Here is a 21,120-nt window from a genome sequence, read left to right as displayed (position 1 = left end):
ATCTGGAGCCATTTGTTGCCAGCAGTGTCTTGAGCACTGAATGGGACAAGCAAGGAGTCACAATCCCACCCACAAGTTCCAAACTGGGTGCTGCAGATGCACTGTGAAGAGGTCAGGAGTGCGGCATTATCAAGAGGAGTCACTCCAGCAAAGACAGAGCATTCCACCTCTCCTCTGGGTTTGCTCAGAAAACTGCCAGGACCTGAAACAGTTCTGACAGCTCATCCTCAATGCACTAACAAAAACAGTGAAAACATATTCAAATTAACTCGACATCCCCACCCCTTCCCTCAGGGACATTTTGTCACGGGTACCTCAAGCAATGAAACAGACCTGTGCACTGCAGTACCTTCCCAAAGCTATTCCAGCAGCCAGGCACAAAACCACTCAGTAGACTAGAAAAGACCATCATTCCTGCTATCTCACTTGATTGATATGTCAATCTGCAGCTAGTGCTTTATATTACTAGCTCTATTACAGAACAGAACTCATCCTCTTACATCCAAAGTCCTGGTTAAAGGACATGGAGTGCTTTATATTCCAATAATGTAAGAAGAAGAAAAGCCTAAACAATGTGAAATATTTAAGGAGGCACAGTTAATGTCCGGGGTGCTGAAAGGCTTATATTATGCAGCTGGCTGTATAATCTTAGTTGTAGGGTGAGAGCCTTACTTACATGGGACAAACTATTAGTGTCAAACTAGTCATCTAGTGAAGGGCCTGCCATCTCCAGACAGCAAGTAGTGTGTACTGCTGCTGTTTTCCAGGTCTGCCCTGGAGCAGACTGGATTTATAGCCTTAGTAGAGCCAAGGAAGGGAAGCCTACTTCAAGCCCAGTACAACATGTTCAGTTACTATGTACCAGCTCTTAATACTCTCTCCCCGACAAAGAACCAACTACTAAAAGAGGGGAAATTAAGCATTGATGCTGCTTCCTAAGGACTCCAGTGCTGAGTTAAAATTAAAAATGGTCAAGGCTTTTGGGTTCAGATGATTACCCCCCAAATGTGCACACAATTAGAAATGCCATGTTAATGGTTTTCAGCTGTTTTACATATTTAATCTATGATAGCTTTGCTCTGTCAGGGTAGGCTGTAATGACTCTGATGGCATAGTGCCACACAAGCAAGAGCCTGACAATTTACAGCATCTCAAGAGGTTGCTTCTTTGACAAGCTAGGCAGTGTCTGAGCTGAAGGAGACACTCCTTAGCAATTTCATGTTAGAGCATGAGACTGCATGGAGTAAAAAAAAAAAATGATGCAAACAAGGGAGTAAGTGCTGCGTTTTTCCCAAACTAGGAAAAATTGCTAGCACACATAATTGCTTCTCAGCTGCAGAAGCCGGCGGAGCTCAATCGGAATAATCTCCCAGGGATAACATAGCTAATTAAAACGCAAGCACTTGCACACTGGTAGTCGTTCCTTTCTGTACTGTTATGTCAGTGCTAATTAGAGGTGGGGAAATTCCTCCTGGAAGTTTTTTGTTTGTGTTAGGTTGGAATATACTAACTGGGGGGTTGAGGGGGGCACAACTGCAAAGCTGCATTGAAACTGGATTCCTTGCACAGCTCCTCCAAACAGTTCAGTGCTACCAGGCATCAAATATTTCAGAGATAAGTAGCACTGTCCCCATTTCTCAAATGGGAAAAAATAGACTCAGAGAGGTTAAAGACTAAGTTGAGATCACACCCAGGTTTTCTAACTGCAGCACTGGCTTCCAGCTTGGTCACTTTGGGCTGGACTTTCCAGAGATACTGGAACCTCCACAGCTGCAGGTGAAATCAGTGGGAGGCTGTAGCTGCTCATCTTCTCTAGGGCTCTTTGAATAGGCACCTATGATTAGCCTGGACTGTTCATCTCGGGAGCACTGTGATTCAATGCATTTAGGGTATGACTCAAGACCCAGCAGTACCTGGGCTTTGGCTTTGATGGTGCCTTGCAGTTTGAGCTGGGGAAGTTCATTTGGAACTAATTCTAGGTGAGGAAAAAGTGCAGACTTGGACATCTGGGGTTACTTACAGTAGAAGTGTCTGTGATGCATTTAATTTCCTTGGGCCTGTTTCCCTACCTCTGAACTGTGGATGCTGTGTGCACTAGCTGCCTCGCACACAGATGCTGAGATAACCAAGCTGAGCATTAGGCTCTTGTGTGTGGTGGAAGTTCAGCTGCTTTGCCAGTTAGTGCAATATTTAGAATCAAGCAGACAGATCTGCAGCTGCTGGAAATTGAGTCTCCTTTGCTCCCTAAAGCTGTGATAATTTACAGCAGCTGAAGACCTAGCACTATACCTGAAAGCCAGGCTGACTCAAATGGACTGTTGCATAGGGCTCTTCAGTGCGTGCGACAGGCAGCCAGTTTCACCGACTCAGCGGGTGGGGGTGTCTCCTCACTGATGGAGCTTACAAAAGATGGGACAGATCCAGAAACAGTTATTGCCCACTTGCAGGGGTCCTGCTCACCTCTTAATTGTGCAGCAGAGTAAGCCAGACATTGCTGGGTGTGGGGGAAGGAATAGCAGAAAGCCACTCCATGGGCCTTGCTAGGAACACTCAGGATGCCCTGCATTAGGCTGCTAGAATGGGAGTGGATGTGTAAAAGCACAAGATGACTAGCACTGTTCAGTGCTTACCTTTTTCCTGAGGGAACGCTGCAGTCCTCAAAGAGCTGGAAGAAGCCAGGCTGACTGAGCCAATCAACCCAGCTCATTTTGCATCAGGGCCTTAGCAACAAGAGATCATCCTGGAAACAGTGTGGGTATTTGGTCCAGACAGACATAGGGAAGAAACAAGAGAAAATGGAAGGGGAATTATCACTTGCCCCCTGCTTCCTGGAACTGAACATGCTAAGTGAGAGGAGAACCATGAAATGTTTCCCCTTCCCCAGCTCCTTTCTTAATTCTCTTTTCTGAGAGGCACGAAAGAACTGACAAGGTAGAATTAGAGCAGAGCTGTCCATGCTTGCAGACTAAAGGAAGCAGAAGAGGGAGCAATGACAATATATTTATAGGGCTGAGACTGATGAGTATTTTGTTCCCTTGGAAGCCAGGAGATGCTGCTTCCTGTGCTAATTTGTCTCTCAAGCAGGGAGACACAACACTGTTAGTCAGTGAGTGTTTGGGAAAAGACGCTTGCAAAGGCTGCCCAGGTCCATCAGCAATAAGCTCCCTACCACGTAGAGAGCTGTTAAAATTGGAATCAACAGGATTTTGACAAAGCTTAGTGGGGCCCACCATAAAACTGTTTGCAGAGCTGTTCTCCACTGAGCAGAAAATACTAGCTTTGTACCATCCTTTATGATGATACAAAGGCACTGAGTTTATTCCTCAGAGAACTCACATATTCCTGATAGCAACCACAGAGGTTTTGCAAGGTTCAAAATCAATAAATGTAAGTAGCCCCAGGGTATTTTTCACCAGAATAGGACACTAACACGGGACTAGCAGCAAGAATGAGTCTGTGACACAGTGGACATGTCTACACAAGAGGCTCTACAGTATAGAAAAGCTAATTACTACAAAGTGTCTGTGTCTACACATCCAAATACTTATTGCACAGTAATTGGCTCTAATCGTGAGTAAATTTGTTACCTGCAAGTAGCACCTGATCAGGGACAAATGTGCTCCTGGGTAGTGGGGAGGGAGGGGGAAGATTGCTCCCTGCCCCCAGGACATGCCTGCTGCCGGGGCAGGCCCTGGCAATGAAGTCTGGGTGGGGACAATATTCCCTTACCCTAGCAGCAGAGAGCTCCCAGCCCCCACTCCATGGTCAGGGCACCTGGGCTGGGAGATCCTTACCTCCCAGTCCAAGCAGGGCTAGCACTGGCAAAGAAGGATCTCCCAGCCTGGATCCTGCAACTTCCGGGCTCAGGCTGGGAGAGAATCTCCCAGCACTGACCCATGACCACAGAGCTGGCACTGGGAGACAAGGATCTCCCAGCCTGGACCCTGCAGCCAAAGCACTCCAGCTGGGAGATGAGGATCTCCCAGCATCAGCGCCGCAACTGTGGAGCTGGCACTTGGAGACAAGGATCTCTCAGCCTGGGTCCCGCAACCATGGGGCTTGGGCTGGGAAGTAAGGATCTCCCAACCCGAGCCCCCTGACCATGGAGCAGGGGCTGGAAACTCCCTGCTGCCGGGGCAGGGGGACATTTTTCCCCAATCAGTCTCCAGTGACAGCCTGCCACAGCAGCAGGCAGGTCCCAGGAGCAGTGAGCAGTGTCCCAGTCCCTGCCAGGAGACAGCTATCTCCCAGACAGCTAGAGCTCCCCCAGGCTGCTGCAGGGACCTGTTGCAGGCCTGCAAGGAGCAGGAGTAGTCTGCTGCTAGGAGCAGCAAATCTGCTCCCATGTCCGTGCTGGTGTAGAGAGTGCCTGGGAGAGTTTACTCTCAGGTAGTTTACTTGAGAGTACATTGCTCCTGGATCATTTGCACATGTCGACATGCCCAGTGTGTTATTTCTTGCAGCAATTTTACAAAATGTATTTGCAAGATTGGGTGGGATTATAGAGTAGACCAAGTCAATGTCATGAGACTAGTGGGCACTATTACCAATTATAGAGACATTTGCGGGATCTTGAACAGGTGCTAAAGAAGAAAAAAGCTCCAGTAGAAGGAGCTGTATGAAAAGGACAGGTAGGCAGGCTAATATTCTCAGTTGGAGACCAGCTGAATCAATCTGAGTAGATAGTATACTAACAGTGCAAGGTGCAAAGGAGGCAAATGCAGTAAAACCTCAAACACTGCTTGCTGCAAATAAATGGAACTGAAGATAGCTAAGAAAGTAAAAAGAAAGTTTTCAGTTGCTTGTACAGAAATGCTAGATGCTGGCTACCCAAAGAAATCGAAAATTCACATTGATTAGAAATTTGATACAAATAGGTATTACTGAAATGCGGTGGGATAATTTGCATGATTTTATTATCAGTCATGGTTCAGGTGGTGGAGATTTTTGGACAACTGATTTCCTATGTATGCAGGGGACTAGACTTTATGGCCCAGGAAGCCCCGTCGAGGTCTATGTTCCTAAAAATTGTTGTGGGAGAGACATATACAGGATGAGATCAGCCCTTTGCAGAGAAGCTGGAGAGCAGTGAAGCTGGAAATCTCACTGGTTTGGCCAGCTGGTATTTTGGACTGAAGGAGCTGGACTCAGACTTGGGGAAAAGCTGCTGGTTGCTGTTTGAGTGCTATCGGGATTAAAAGCTTGTTTGGGGACATCTCCAGGGGTGTGGGATGCAGTTAAGGTGCTGAGTGTATGTTACCACAGTGTTAATGTTTATTTATCTGTTGCCTTTTTCCTCCCTTTGGCCCATTGGTTTATGACCCTAATTCCTACAATTTCATATATAAACATGGGAACTCTGTCATAGGATGGAGACCCTGGTGCCAGGGATGGAGGGGCAGCAAGGAAGAAATAGAAGTTTGGGGACATGGCCCAGAGACAGCCATGACATAAGACTACTTACCTCACCTAGCATGGTAGCAGAAAACATGGAACAGTGGGCAACGCCGCCTGCATGCTTTATCAGCTCTCTCTGTGTGGCTGGAGCGGTGTGTGGGGTTGACATCATCCGCTGGCGCTGAGAAGGGCCTTCAAAAGCTGGCGTGGAAAAAAGAGACAGCTGTCCTGCCGCTGCTGTTTTCTGTCTGCTCCCGGCTGTCATGTCCGGCCATACTATGTTCTGCAGACGCCAGGGACGTCCCAGGGAGAAGCACAGCCACTCCGAGAGACAGCCTCTTGGAACAAGGAAGAGAGGAGGGCTGAGGATCTGACAGCCCAGCACCTGACGGGGACGTGAGTGGGAGGAAGGACATTCCCTCCCGGCTTTATGTTTACATTTTGGTAATTTCTCTTGGGGCTTTAAGCCACCGCCATGTATTGTAGCCGCCTTGCCCAGAGCCAAGAAGCCAGGAGATCTCGGGGACTCTGAGGCACAGGCACATAGTAAGGTCAGCTCGGAAGGCCTGTCCAGACAACAGGGCAGTGTCAGAGAGTAAGACCACTCCTCCAGATTGCTTAAGTCTCCTAGGCAGGGTGTGAGCACAAAATAACCTCGGCCAGTCCCTAGTGGACTATCAGCTCAGTGATGGTGAGATGGTACATTGAACCACAGAGGAGCCCAGACTATCTACCACACAATGTGAGACCAACAGGTCAGTACTTGGAATAGATGTAGGGGATGTGGAGCCCCCAAAAAGCCCGTCTGAAGCACCCCACAATAAGTCCAGGTCATACAGGAGCCTCCCACATCTTTTAAGAACAAGACGTGGTGGGCAAGCAACAGGGGCTTCCTATAGGAAACAGCATGTTGTGGATGCTAATGTCAGAGGTAGATAAAGCCTGAGTGTGGATCACCCAGCCCTGAGCTGCTTGGCAGCAGTTGCTCAGGCTAAAATGGGCACAAACTCCCCCTTGCTTCTTGTGTCAGTTTCTGGGGCTGCAGATTCATCAAGCACCTGACTGGACCTCTTGTATGGGCACCATAGTCCAGAGAATCAATGGTTGCCTTTAATATGTGCTTAATACCAAGGTGGGGGGGAATCGTGCTTGCTTTGTGGAAAAAAGGCAAAACCCCAAGGCCAAATATTTTTGTGGGCTGGAAATTTTAATCTGAAAAAGACAAGGTGAAATGTGGTTAACTCTCTAATAATGTGGTTTTTTGGGGATGTTATTTCAGGGATAGGCCATGATTTCTAACACTAGGAAGTAGATTAGGACTCTTGACAAGAACATGGGGCTGCCCATCCACTCCAGTCCCCACTCATGTGTATTATGAGAAACACTACTGCCAGCTCCTTTGCTCAGGCAATGTGTTGAAAACAAGGTTGTTACAGGGTTCTCAGGAGATGCTCAGCAAATCACTTGAGCCAAACTTTTCACAGGTGATCACTAACTCTGTGTTCCTTATTTTCTGGATTCTTGATTTGATAACATGCCATCTGATTTGCAGGCGGTCTGAGCTCTCTCAACTACAACTGAAAGCAATTTACATTATGCTGGAATAAATAAAGTGCTGTACAATGCTTAGTTCTGCAAAAAATCAGGTCTTGGGTGCCTCAAATTGGGAATTCAAAATGCATGGATGCATTCGACTTAATTTCTTTATTCTTCACTTCCCCAGCTGTAAGATAGAGGTAATGGGTCCCACCAGAACACAGGATGAGAAAGAAGCAGGTTGCAGATAACCACCTAGGAGACATTTGGTCTGAAGGGATCCCGGGGAACAGCTACTGCAGTTTTTCCTGCATGCCACAGCCACAAAGAATTAATTAACATACCACAACAGAGTCTTTAGTGCACAGCCCTCCAGAAGCTCAAAGAAATTCAATGTGCTATAGGAATAGAGGCAGAGAGGAGGACATGCCAATGTGGCAAAATATTGGTGGGGGACTCATCTTGTGTACCAAGGACTTGCTTTTTGCTGTCTTCTGTGAACGCCTGTCCTAATTTGGCTAATATCGTGATTTGCAGATACAGCAGTATCTGAGAATATGAAATGTGTGTACTAGGTGCACAGTCCAAAAGTCAATTGTGGAAAACTGGAAAATATTAGAATTCCAGCTGCCTGTGCAATCTCTATGCAGCCCCCTTGTATGTATGCAGGTGAATGGGCTCTTTCATTGCACGCCCATCTGCTATGGTTCTGTATTACCTGTTCTTCATCCAGTGCGAAGAATGGACTTTGCTTACTAGATAAGCAGGTATTCAGTGTTTTGTTTTCTTCATGTTTTATGCATTTTGTACACATGGAAGATCTCTCTGGCAGCTCCTACAGCCAGCCTGGTTCCACATGTATTGGCACATGCCTTTTCTTTGGATTAAACCAGCAAGGCTGAGAGGGGGACACTGGTGCATGGGCAGCTCAGTACCTCCATGTGTGCTGCCCAGGCTTTTGCATCCTGGAGAGGTGACTAGAGCTCATGGGAATTGTAGATAATTTTCTAGCCCCAAAGAAAATGGCCCCACTGGGAAGGAACTCTAGTCTGGACTTAATTATGTGGGAGAAACTGTACTGGAAGCTGGTGGTTGTTTCTGAACCAATAACAATGACCCAAATTAATTCAGACCAAACAGATAATGTCAGTCAGTAACAGTATGTGTGCGCGCATGTATGCATGGCGCTTTAGAGAGCTAAATTTCCCAAAGCTGAAGGAAGTGATGAATTTGAATAGGAAGAGAAAAAAAAAATCAGAATAAATGGGAATGAAGTTGGGAGTTTAAAAGCTATAAGGCCAAAGCCCTATTAAGGCCAAAGGTCAATTCCACAATCAAGAAGCCTGACAGCCTTGTGTGAGAGCTCTTTCTGGGTCACTAATAGAGGCAATGAGACATTAAAAAAAAGTAATACTTAATAAATATAAAAAGCAAACTAGATAGTAGTCAACATAAATTAGAAGTTGTAAAGCACAGGAAAAAAAATAAGCAAGAGCAGCTGAAATCAACCCTGCCAGACACTGATTTTTCTTTAATGGCAATACGTTTATTTAGAATAATAAATACAATCCTAGCGATTCTCTAGGTCAATGAAGATCATAAAATTAATAATGCAGGAAAGGCAGAAGTATCCAAGAAATAGCTCTGTGTTGTATTTGAAAGCAGTAGGGCAATAAAACACTTTCCAGTCCATTAGTAACCAATGTTAAACATCTGCAAGGGGCAGACATTTTTGATTCTGCAAACCTGCCCGAGAGGGCCCAGAAGAGCAGCCAGAGCCCTTTTACCTGCCCAGACCATTTTCAATAGATCTTGAAAGACTGAGAAAATTCTAGAATAGTAGAAGAATCCTAATATTGGGCTAATACTCCAAGGCAAGTAGCGTGACCCAGGTATTATTAGAGGTCCATTAGCCTAACATCAACCCCAGCCAAAATACTGTCTTTTCTCACATACAGTGTGCCCCAAATAAAGCATGGACCATGTCTGCAACCTCTCTGGTTGCTAACTGGAATATGTAAGTTCCCTGAAGAATAAACTCAATGCCTTTGTATCATGGTGAATGAAGTTACAAGCTAGTATGTAGAAACAGATTTTTCCAGTCATGGAGAACTGAGACAGCGCCCAGGAAGTTTGCCATGAGGAAGGAGGAACTTCCTGTCTGGGGGAAGATTTCCTCTGTGTCATGCAGGGTTGGGCCCCAGGCCCTTGCAAAGTCACTAGCAAGACTGTTAGTTCTTTTTTGAAAGGAGTTGTGTACAGGAGTTCCTGTAAAGAAAGTGTTTCCACAGCACAAGCCTTGAGATACAAGCAGCACAACCTACAGTGCTCAGCCAATAGCTATGAGGGTCAACACAGGACTCTGACCCTTCAGCTTGGCGAGCCAGACAAAGAGCAGCCATGGGATGCACAGTGTCTTCCAGCACAGAAAACAGCTTCGCCACTTTTTTTGGGTGGGGAGGTTAGGGGCTGACTTTTGGAGAGGAAAAAAAGTGTATGTTGTATGTGAGAAACTGTGGTAATGGAAAAGCTAACTGAAGTCTATTAATAAAGAATTAAAAAACCCCAGAAATATGATTAATAATAACCAACATAGCTTTATGGAAAATAGGTTTGTTTGACCAGGCTCATTTCTTTCTTTGAGCTTATGAGCAGTTGATAAAGCTAAAGCTATAGACAGGGCCATCTCTGGGGGGGAAGAGGGGGTGAATCAGGGGAGACTGCCCTGGGCCCCACGGAGCTGGGCAGAGAGGTGGTTCTGTGTCCAGCCACACGCTATGCCACCCTCCCCCCACGTGCCCCCACTGCTGATGGTGGCAGCAGCTTCTTTAGGTCCAGGGCATGTGGGATCACAGCAGGGGTGGGGCCCTGCATGGACTGATTTGCCCCAGGCCCCGCACCCTGCTCAGGTCAGCCCGTGGGTATAATTTATACTCGTATCTGGACTAGACAGATGAACAATAATAACCATTTGCACTAGAAACGATTATGATGCTTTAGTGTTAGGTGATGGGAGACTTTGTATATACAGCCGAGTTGCATCTTATGTGGGGGTTACGTTGTGAAGTCAGCGTGTAAGGTGAAAATTGTGCATAGTTGAAATTGCCCTTCCCGCCTGAGCAGTCACCACCACCACAGGGCCTGGCCAAAGGGGTGTGGCGCCACACAGCCCGTGTGTGCACTGCAACAGCTGCACCTTCCGCATGCACTCCTCTGCCACCTCATCCGGCCAGGGCAGCCAGCTGAGCATGAGCCATGCTGGTACGTGCAGGCAGTACCACATGGCGCCGCACTACATGCCATGCCCTGGCCAGCACCCGGCAGCCAGCCCCAGCAGCCGAGTGCGTATAGCTGAATTTGCGTAAGTTAAATATGCGTAAGATGTGACTCAGCTGTAGCTAGTTTCTGTTGAACAAATGGCTATTGAGGGAAGTGACTACAGCTCCAGGTACACTAGCAGTTCTGCCTTTGAGGGACAGCTTTCCCTCAGAACAGAGCAACTTTCCCCAGTGTAGAGCTGGACACTGTGGGTGCATCCACACATGCAGGCAGCAGCTCAAATAGGGGAGGCACAAATTTGAACTGGGGATTTTTGCCTCAGCACACATGCCCGGACATGCACTTTGGTGGGGCACGTTGTGCCACTTGGGGCAAAATAACTGCCCAACTACTCCTGGATCTGCAGCCAAGGGGAGCTACAGCCTGGGGCCAGCACATGTGCTGGCCCCAGCAGTATAAAAAAGCTGCCCTGGGTAGCAGCTCAGGGCTACTTGCTCTCAAAAGCCTCTGGGGCCCAGTCAATTAGTATCTGGGAACACTGGCCCCTTGTGCCAGCTGGACTGCTACAGCAGTCCTAACAGAGTTCCCTGCACCCTCTACCCACTGCAGCAGTCTGGTTATGACCTGCTGCCACCTGTGACAGCAATTAAAACAAAAAAAACACTATGTGTGTGTGTGTATGTGAGAGAGAGAGAGATCGAGAGATCAGTTGGGCAATGTTTTATTGATATATTTACAATTCTAAAGTGATTTGGAAGCCTACCAGTGCCTCTGTCATCATAAGAAAACACATTCTAAATATCTAAATGTTTTGATGTTTGCTTTTGGTTTTCTTATCATAGAAGAATTAGAGCTCCCCCTGTCCCCTTCACTAACTAGGATGTGGGGACAGCTGCCCCTGCTGCCACAGCTCCTGCCAGCAGGTCTCACGCTGTCTGGCAGTTGGACACGTGAATGTGATGTGGGTGGGTATGTGGGTAGGTGTGGGGGGATTGTGGGTGTGGAGGAACTGTGTGGGGAGAGACTGCTCAGGAGGGGTGAGTCCCATGGGTCCCCTGCCCCCCCCCCCCCAAGCAGCAGTTGTCATTGTGGTGCTCGGGGACCCCCCGCAAGGAAGGGCAGTGCAGCTCGGCACTGGCTGCCTGGCACCCAGTGCTGCTTGTGGCAAATTGTGTGGGCACAGCCTGCCGCAGCGCTGCACCATGCACCTTCGGGCAGCTCAGGCCATCATCACCCAGGGCCCTGCACCGCTCATGGGGACCTGTTGCGCTGGGCTGGGACCTGTGTGCATGGGCCCCACTCAGGCCAGTTCTGTGCACGCAGGACCTGGCCCAGCATAACAGGTGGTCCCTGCAAGAGGTGCAGGGCCCCGGATGACAGCCTGAGTGGCCTGGAGCTGCCCAAAGGTACATGGTGCCATGCCAAGCCAGGCCCACGCAATTTGCCACAAGCAGCACTGGGTGCCAGGCAGCCGGGGCCGAGTCACGCTGCCCCACGCCACAGGAGGCTTTGCCAGAAGGACCCTGAGCTGGGCTGATGCTGTGCGAGGGGAGGTGGCTGTGTCAGTGGTAGGTGAGGGATCCACCCCTCCTAGGCACCCCCCCCTGCACCCACAGTCCCCCACACTCCCCAGCTCTGGTTCCCTCCCACAACCTCCAGTCCCTTACTTACCTTGGACAGAGCCAGGGTCCATGCAGGCTGCACTGCTCCAAGCTGCCACACACATGGAGGCAATGTGCTTCAGCACTGGGGCAAGAGACAGCCGTAGAGACGCTCTGGCTGCCTACCGGAGTGTCTCTTTGGAGGACCCAAGCCTCCAGTTGCCTCAGGGCACAGTCTTGGACTGTGCCCCGCCCTGCTTTTTTTCTGTTTTTTTAAATTTTTTTGATACCCAGATATCCACTGTGTGTCCACTGCATATTTGCATCAGTATAAAGACAGATTACATCAGTGTAAATTGACCATCTGGTTACACCCTAAAAGTACACATATAATACTTAGCATTGCATAATATTGATTAAAAATTACCACTATACCATATCAATAACATATTTGTTAAATGGATTAGTAACTCACAGGTCTCAAAAGTTAATGGGATCCATCGTTATATGTTGGACTTCTAAGCAGGATTACATAGGGATTTATACTAGGCCTGAGGCCTAGTATGTTCATGAATAATCTGGAAATCAAAATAAAGTCACTATTGACAAAAATATGGATAATGCATTGGTAGAATGATATCCAGCAACATAGATGGAGTAGCCATACAGAACATTCAAGACCAGCTCAATGCAAAATGATAAAATCTAGCAATCCATACCTGCAGGGTTGGGGACTGTATTTTGACTAAAGATAATTTAGGAGTCACACAGGGAAGGCAACTCAACATGAGGTCTTCCTGCAATACCATGGCCAAAATGGCTAATGAAATCCTTGGATGCATGAACAGCAGAGCAGTGAATAGAAACAGGGATGTAATTTGGCTCCTTCATACAGTACTGGTTAGACATATCCTGAAGCACCACATACAGGGCTGGGGTCCACCTCGTGTTAGATCTGGAAAACTAGAAAGGATGCAGGAAAGAGCTACAAAATTTGAGGGCTAGAATTAAAGCTTAACAGTAACAAGCTTAAAAAGAGGCTCAATCAGTCTAGTTAATCGAAGACTGAAAGGCAAATTGATTCTAACACCAATAAATTCACGGGGGCGGGGGTGGAAACAGGTACAAAAAAAATCTTCTAAACTCAGATAAAGGTGTAACAAAAACTAAGAATCATCAGGAGTCTGAAGCTGACCAATTACATTGTCAAATTTAAATCTTAAAGAAAGTACTAATGTTTACAAAGGAAGGTGATTAACCATTGGGACAAGGTATAAAGGATAGGTATGCATGCTCCTGGAGTTTTCATATCTTATGGGGTGGTGTCTTTAGTCTGGACAATACTTTAGCCAAAATTTAAGTGATTAGGCTTAAAGCAAGAGTAATATGGTGAAATGCAATGGCTAGGGTTATCTGGAGATCAAACTAGATTATCAAAGAGTGCCTTCTGGTTGGAACCCTGTGAATGAATCTATGATAAAAGAACGGTTTAAATGGAATCAGCTGAGTTTTCCTCAGCTGTGTTATGGAATAAAGCCGAACAAGAGCTAACACAAGGGTTGGCAGTGTTTTGGGCACGGTGCCCAAAACACCCATAGCCTCAACTTGTAAAATGTTAGCATTCCAGGGGGTGGGTATTGGAGAGCCGCGTAGAGCCCGGTCCTTGTGGCAGCGCAGCTATATGCCCTTCCCCACCGTCTGCCCTGAGGTGCATATGCCAAGCAAAATGCCTTCACATACTCCACACTTGGCACACATGCCGGGGGCTGCCTACCCGTGAACTAACATATCCAGTTCATTCTTTCCACTTATACCTTTGTAGCCTGGATTAGGAAGATTGGCTAATCCAACTCACATTCCAGGTTTCATGTGTAAGCACAACTCTTAACATCCAGCTCATGAAAAGCTCCAGGGGCATATTAAATCCAGAAACTCAAATGTTTTTATGAGTTAAGATTCATTAAATTATTTCTGCTATTAAGGTTTGTGAACCCTGTCTGTGAGCCCTAAGTTACCTTCCTTCCTATCACTTCTATGCCTGTTGCCAGTTGAAAAGGAGATATAATTAGGTACCTTGCAGAGTTCTGTGATGTTAATATGTACAATGTATGTGCATAATAATATAATATTTATGCTTAATAGTTAGGAAAACCTTTTAAAAAAAGCAGTATTTATGCTGTTGTTCAGACAGTTAAATGAGGAAAACAGACTCTGTAGAAGCACTTATTTGGAATCTATAATCACAGATTAAAAATACTTTGGAATTCTGTTGTACCCATAGGGTGGCATTTATTCAAGGCAATGTGACCAATGGACTGTAGCCCTGTTAAAAAATTAGGGACCTCACTTGCTTTCCAATCCTTCACTGGGACTTTTCATCTTTAGTAAAACAAAGTTATTTAAATGACTGTATACATGGAACAACAAGCTTACAAGTTAAGGTGACTATGTGATTGCACTAAACACTACTAGAAATGTCAGGTAATCACTTGGTCTTGTGCATTCTTGTTCTTCGAAGTAAAAAAAAAATTACCATTTTCCTTTCCTATCAGCACCTGTCATGCATAATTGTAGAAGCAGTTAGGACATCAAGCCATGGAAGCAGAGCTGCAAATGTAAGCTTTGTTCCAGACTTGTGCTAACAGCCACCCCCTGGCAATTAAATGGGCACTTGGTCATATGAGCTGGGAAAAATCAACAATAGTTGAACATTAGGCCAGCCACATCTCTCCCTTGGGCACCACTGGCTACAGGAACTGGCATGCTTTAACCACCTAAGCCCAGTAGGTTGTTAGGCTCAGGCAAGTCTTTGACTTTCACCCAAGCACTTAAAATATTGGCTGTTTTGCAGTCCTTCAGATTTTTAAAGCAGGGAAAACCTGCAGAGGAAATTTCCTTCCTAAGTAGGTTTTGGGCAAGGCAGGAGGTTGTTAAAGCTGTATACTCACCACTTGCAACACCAGACAGGCATGTGTAAACAATGGAGGACAGTAAAGTTAGCAGTGAATTAATCAGTCCAGATCAAAAGACAACTTACAAAGTGTCATGAACAGGATTGTGATGCTCCCGTGTTAATTTTTTTTTTTTTAAATGTCTGGAGTCCCCACCCCCAGGGTAGCTAAATGAAGTCCAACATTCAAAGCTGAGCCTTAAGCCAGGTTCAAGCCTTGCATACAAAACTACCTGAAGACTCTCACAGAGTAGGCAGAAGACCTGAGAGACAAATACCTAAACAAGTCATTCCTCAAGCCCTGGCTGGCAAAGAGCTCTTTTGGGGACATGGCAGCACAGCTCTTCTCAGCTACACCAGGAGCAACCAGTCACTTTAGAATTCCCCTTCATCTAGCAGAAACTGGGTGCAGCAGAAGACCAGGCCGTCTGCAAACAGTGAAGCCCCACGCAAAGCATAGCTAGGGCCTCTGCACGTGGAAATCCTTGAGACCGTTTTCTGTTGTTTAGTTAAACAATATTTTAATGCTGAAGAACTTAGTCTGTGCAGGCCTCTAAGTGGATTAGAGTAATTTCTCTTTTGATAATAAATTTTTGTCTCTGTGGACTTCACACACACATGCTGCAGGCTGGAGGTCACTTCGAACACAGGCTGTGTACACACCAGGTAGCCATGGAATCAAAACTCACCCATGAAAACAGAGCCAAACATGGCAGCAGGAATTTTTAAAATAACTGGAAAGACTGAATTCCACTTGAGAGTGAAAAAGCTAAGACATATCTGAAGAGCCTGTCCCCTTTGGGCTTACCACAGTAAGAACTAGGGCTGGAGCCATGAATATCAAATTTCCAGCTTCCCAGTGAATGGAAATGGAAAATTTCAGGGGAAAACTGAGTGGGAACTGAAATGAGCACACAGATACCACTCTGTTAGTGAAATTATTCATATTTTCAAATTACAGCACAATAAACCCAATGTAAACAGGTTTGGCTTTAGTCCTGCAAGCTACTGAGGAGACAAAATGCTCAACTGCAAGTTACAAAAAAATTACCCTGCCCCATGTTGCACAGTAGTTGAATAATATATGCACATAAATACTTTCACTCCTTTCTAGTTTGAGATTCTAGCACAGCTTAATGCTTGCAATCACTTACATATCACTCGGCACGTCTACACAAGACACTGACTGTGCAGTAGCTGAACAATACTGCACGGTATCACATCATAGTACAGTGCTAATACACTACTGCACAGTATTATTAGGTTACTGCACAGTAGTGTCACTTAAAAGATGTTCACTGGCACTACCGTGCAGTAACTCCAGTTACTACACATTTATGTAGTACTTGTTAATATAAGTACTAAATAAACGTGCAGTAATGACTGTGCAGTCGCATCTCATGTAGACACGCCCACTGATGTCTACATCTCATTGCTAGCATCAGAAATCTACTGTGATAACTACAAGTACTGGATCTATAGCAAAGGCATATCACTAACTTCATGGTAAGACACTGAAATGTTTAGGTGATTTGCATATAGCTTCCAATGGGTTTCCTGAGAACATCAGAGTAGAAGTAGAGGAACGCAGGTATGAAGGTATAAAATGAAAAGTCTCACAAGTTCTGTAATGTCTCTTGCAAACTTGCTCTCATTATTTGTATATTTTGTTTAGATGTGTTCTCTTAAAAAAAAAAATGCCTCTGAAAAGATCACTTCCCAGAGGCAAGAAAAAATCCGTTAGTCAGTCAAACAAACATCAAGCCTTTATTACAGTGAAGAAAAGTAATGCCACAGAGGATGACTGCTCCTCAAATACACTGACTCTTCCGGATTTTGCTAGCTCCATAAGACACCCATTAAGTTTTGTACGTTGGTTACAGCTGTGCGAGCATTGCATCCAACTGCTTGCTAGGCCTATGTTGCTGAGTGAATGAGCCAAGATGACCCACTTCCCTGTTTGGCAAGTCAAATAATGCACAGGAAAAAAACCCACACTTAGGACAAAGTTACTACTACAAGGAGGGGAGGAAATCATGGCTTGGTTTACACCCACAATTGTAACTATTTCACAAAAGGTGATATGAACATGATTCACGTGTATTTTAAATTTGGATAAAGTGATTTTAGAAACTAAGCAGTTACTGAATCCTTTTATTGGTAGTTGCAAGCACACTGTCACAAAGCTTGAAAGCCAGCTTTTTAATAGAACTAGGCCTGACATGTTATCTGTTATTGTTTGGATTTTGAACAAAGTTGATGGAGTAGGAGCCAGTTGAGGAATCCTGTTTGATCTGGAAATTTTCTGTCGATAAGCCAAAGGGACGGAGAACCAAGTTCCCAAGATCTTTTAGTTTGCCTGCAATGCAAAATCAACAAAAAAGAAACACACGCGAGATTAGAGTTGGAGTGGGATGAAAAATTAATGCTGAATTATCCATGGCTATGTAGCCTGGCTATATTTTTGGATAGATACTGTTCAGCCCATAAAATCCTTGGATTTTCCAGGAAATTCTCCAATTATGGTGATGCAAATCGCCAATCCACTTAAAACTAAAACAGACACCAAGCCAATTTGTATATGGTTCCCCAAACATCCTGGTGGTAATCCTCAAATACATACTGGAGACTTGGGGGTCACTGTAAATGGCTCTTTTGGCTCCCAACCAGTCCCCAGAGACACCAAATCCCCAAGACGGTAGATTACTTAACACAGAAAAGCAGTGAACACTCTTACTTTTCTATCCAGATTTCTCTCTGATAACTGCACTTGGAGTTGTTCCATTCTTAATGATTCTGAAGTCCCAATTCCCACCCAGCTAACAAATGAAGCATCTTCAGTTTAGAAGCTGGCCACATAAACAGTCATTTGACTATAAAAACTAACCCCAGAGTGCCCTTAAGTCAGTAATATACCCTTCTCAAGGAAGATTTTGACAGTTCTCTCATTAGCTGTAGAACAGCATAGTTCCCTTGACTGGATTATGTTACATAGTGTCACTGTAGTTAAATTACCCCTCTGGTCAATTAAGCAGCAGTGTTAAAAAACTTTGAAAGAGTTCAATCCAGTCTTCTCATAACAGGAAGTTGCCAAATATCACAAGCCTGTACAGCAATGGAAAGGGTAGAGAAGCCACTGAGAAGTAATTAGGACCCTCATATTTCCCAAAGAAACATGCATGCTACAGATGTCCTCTCTCATTTACTTCCTATTTGTGAACTTTAATAAAAACATAAAATATTGCTGAAGGAATATAGCCATGTATAAAAATAAACTCACTTAATCCCTTCATACCAATGCATTTTCACATGCAAAATTTAGAGTTTACATTTAAATGCATGTACTTTATAAGCCATTTTGTCTACAGAAGCTTGAATATGAATATACTAGTAGACGTTACTAAATACCTTTGCAAACAGTGCTCTCCCTAGCTAGCTCACTATAACGATCCCCAAAGCTATCAGCTATTGTAATAAATAATATGCTTTTATCAAGAAGTTAATGAAAACTACAGGCTTCGATCCTTCCTGGACATTCTTTTTACAGAAAATAGGTAAGATACAATAAGAAAACAGGCACAGAATGGAACAAAAAATTCAATACTGGCCTAAAACCTTGCTGAGCCACTGAGGTAACTTTCACATTTACAGAATCAAGTATCTGTATTAGGCCAGGGAATGGATGCATAAAGCTGACTGACTCTGAAAGAGACAGAAGAGCAGTCTGTTGAATAAGAAATACAGACTCTGTCCTATTTAGCACACAAGTTTTATATAAAAATCAGTACTGGATCTGAAGCAGCAGACAAGTCACTAGGACACATTTTACTATCACAGCCACTTGAACAAACTATGGAAATTCTTTTTTGAGCAGGGCTCGGGGACAATTTTCAGGGGTGCAACAAAAGAATTGGAAAAAGGACAGGCACTGTCAGTCATTCATAATCATACATTTAAAAAAACAATATTACTAATTCCAATACTTGCAAAGAAGTATACATATTCAGAGGGCACATGAGAAGCTACACTGCTGTACCGATGAGCTATGGCGACGTAGCATTGGTATGGACTAACCACGAGGCCGCCACTACCGTGTAGTAGGGTTGAAAACAATCTGTGCGCCGCTGGGACTGAACAGTACTGGTGGGTACTGCACAATCATTTAGTACTGATAAATCAAGTACTAAATGACTGTGCAGTACCAACTGCGCAGTCAGGGGCATGCGTAGATGCACCCAGACTGTACTTCCTACAGATCATACTAGCCAGGAGAGTAATGCTCTGGTTTCACGCTTTGTATCAGTACCACTTACATGGTTCCTCATTTTTGAAGAATCTAGTTCAGTATTACGCATGGAAGGTTATGAAGTCTGAATGTATTCAAAATATAACAACACAAAAATACTTTGGATTCTGACATTTAATTATAATGGGACCTAGTCATATTTGATTTATTTGCTATACCCTAACATATTCCAATATAGAGTTTGTGTGTCTACTCCTCACTTTCCCCAAGCACTTCATCTTGACCTCTGAAAAGGCTTCTTTGGCAGGAATAAGGAATTTTTATTCCTTATGAGCTCTCTGCTTGTTCCTGTTACCTTGCTTGGCATGGTTACTCATCTAGCTAATTCCAGACTCCTTCCACACAAGTCCTTCTTTGCTTGGAATATGAATTCCAGAGTCTTTAGGTCTTTCATCTTAAAAGAAGTATTATTTGAGTCCTGAGCTTTCTGGTCTAGTTGATATGGGTCTCAACATGCAATCGCTATGCTGGAGACACCACTTATATAGAAAACATATCAGTATCATCAAGCTTGCCATTTATTTTATCCAAACAGGCCTAGCTTATCACTGTAGATGCTCGTCGAGGCAATCTTTTCTTTTAATTTGATTTTACCTTTGGGTTAAATGAAACAAAAGGTCAAATGTTTTGGCCAAGGTCACTCAGCAAATGCCTCAGCTTGGATTAACTTCCCAGTACTGGGGCCTTTTCTTTAAGAACACTGTATTTAGGAAAAAATTACCTTTTCTGCCAAGTTTATAATTTACACTGCATCTGAAAGCCTTCTGATCATGAAACTTGGAAGTTCCTCATAGTGTCTGTGTCATTATGGTGAATAGCTGTTACTGAACTTGAAGACAAACAATTGGTCATTGCTTAGTTTCAATCTTCTGCGTGAGCTGTGTCTTTGTTTACCAGCGGAAGAGACTTGGCATAGTCTGGACCTCTGGCACATTCTTGAAGCCAGTTGTAAACTGTTTACCAGTCATCCAAGCACTGCAGCATGCTCAGGAGCATGCAGATAAGTCTGTCTGTTTCAGGAAACAGTGAAGGGTCTCTTCTAATCAGAGTTAGGATGCTGGCCCTTTTCCGGTTGTATTAGAGCCAGTAGACACAAAATATCTCCTTTGGTATTCCTACTTGCAGCTAGGCCATTTGTTTTGGAAACCAGAAGCTTTCTATGAAGCATCTGATATTTCATCTCTCCTGAGCTTTGCTCAATTATTCAAGCAGCAGTTGGATCACAGTCCACCTTCTCAGCCAGTCAGTCATTCTGACCCATCCAGGGGTTCCCTCTATTGCTGCAGTCATATTTATTTAGATTTGTAGTGAGGTGAAAGAAAGCCTTGCTTTTTCAGGAACTCTGACCTAATACCCAGTCCCTGCTGCTTGCAGCAGATAAAACCATCAATGTAGCAGAGCACTGTTACCTCTTCTCCCCTTACACACTCCACCCATCCCTAGATTAGGATTTGTATGTGAATCACAAAATGCAGCTCTCAAAGAAAGACTGTGCTTAAAGGGTAGGGGGGAAAAAAAAAGAGCTTGCAGAACTGTGACTCAGCAACAGAGTTCCCAGCCCTGAGCAGTCAAATGCTCATTTAACCTGAAGCAATGTCAGGTTCTCTCCTTTCAGAGAAGTTGCAGCATTTGCTCACCAACAAGGCCATTTTGATGTACATCAGTCTTGATGTTTTCAGAAGCATCACTTGCACATTATCTTACTTTACCTGGAGTTTCACCAGGAGTTTATTCAACTCAAGAATTCAAGGCTATTTATAGCTTTCCCATTAACTGCTCAAATACTGTTGAGATAAACAGTTAAGGCTCAGAAATGCACATGTAACCTTGCAAACACACACATCACTGGATTTTCTTGCACACAACACTCACCTTTTCCCCCAAAATCAGCCCTCTGAAACTGGGATGTGTGTCAGAGGAGCTGTTTTCTTAACTGAAAAAGAAGCAATCCTAGAGACACTATGCATGCTATGCAGCTGCCAAAATGGCCGAGTCACATATTAAGCCTCTCACAGCCATAGCTGTTGTCTGAGCATTGTAGCTTGTGCCTG

At 44.7% G+C, this 21,120-nt stretch overlaps 1 protein-coding gene across 5 annotated transcripts in view; it reads right to left on the bottom strand.

The window, feature by feature from the left end:
- Positions 1 to 16,507: 16,507 nt before the first annotated feature.
- TTC1 (tetratricopeptide repeat domain 1) overlaps positions 16,508 to 21,120 on the bottom strand; it is a 52,052-nt gene continuing 47,439 nt past the window's right edge. For all 5 annotated transcript variants that reach the window (XM_090065075.1, XM_090065073.1, XM_090065071.1 and 2 more), the window contains one exon: positions 16,508 to 17,122. In XM_090065075.1, the coding sequence (XP_089921201.1) occupies positions 16,989 to 17,122 (134 nt within the window). In that variant the 3' untranslated portion in view covers positions 16,508 to 16,988. The remainder of the gene's footprint in view (positions 17,123 to 21,120) is intronic.

This window comes from Crocodylus siamensis, chromosome 10 (assembly GCF_052110815.1).
Source record: "Crocodylus siamensis isolate JL-2025a chromosome 10, ASM5211081v1, whole genome shotgun sequence".
Taxonomy (NCBI): domain Eukaryota; kingdom Metazoa; phylum Chordata; order Crocodylia; family Crocodylidae; genus Crocodylus; species Crocodylus siamensis.
The sequence above is the reverse complement of the archived record's forward strand: the minus strand, read 5'-3'. Positions and strand labels throughout refer to the sequence as shown.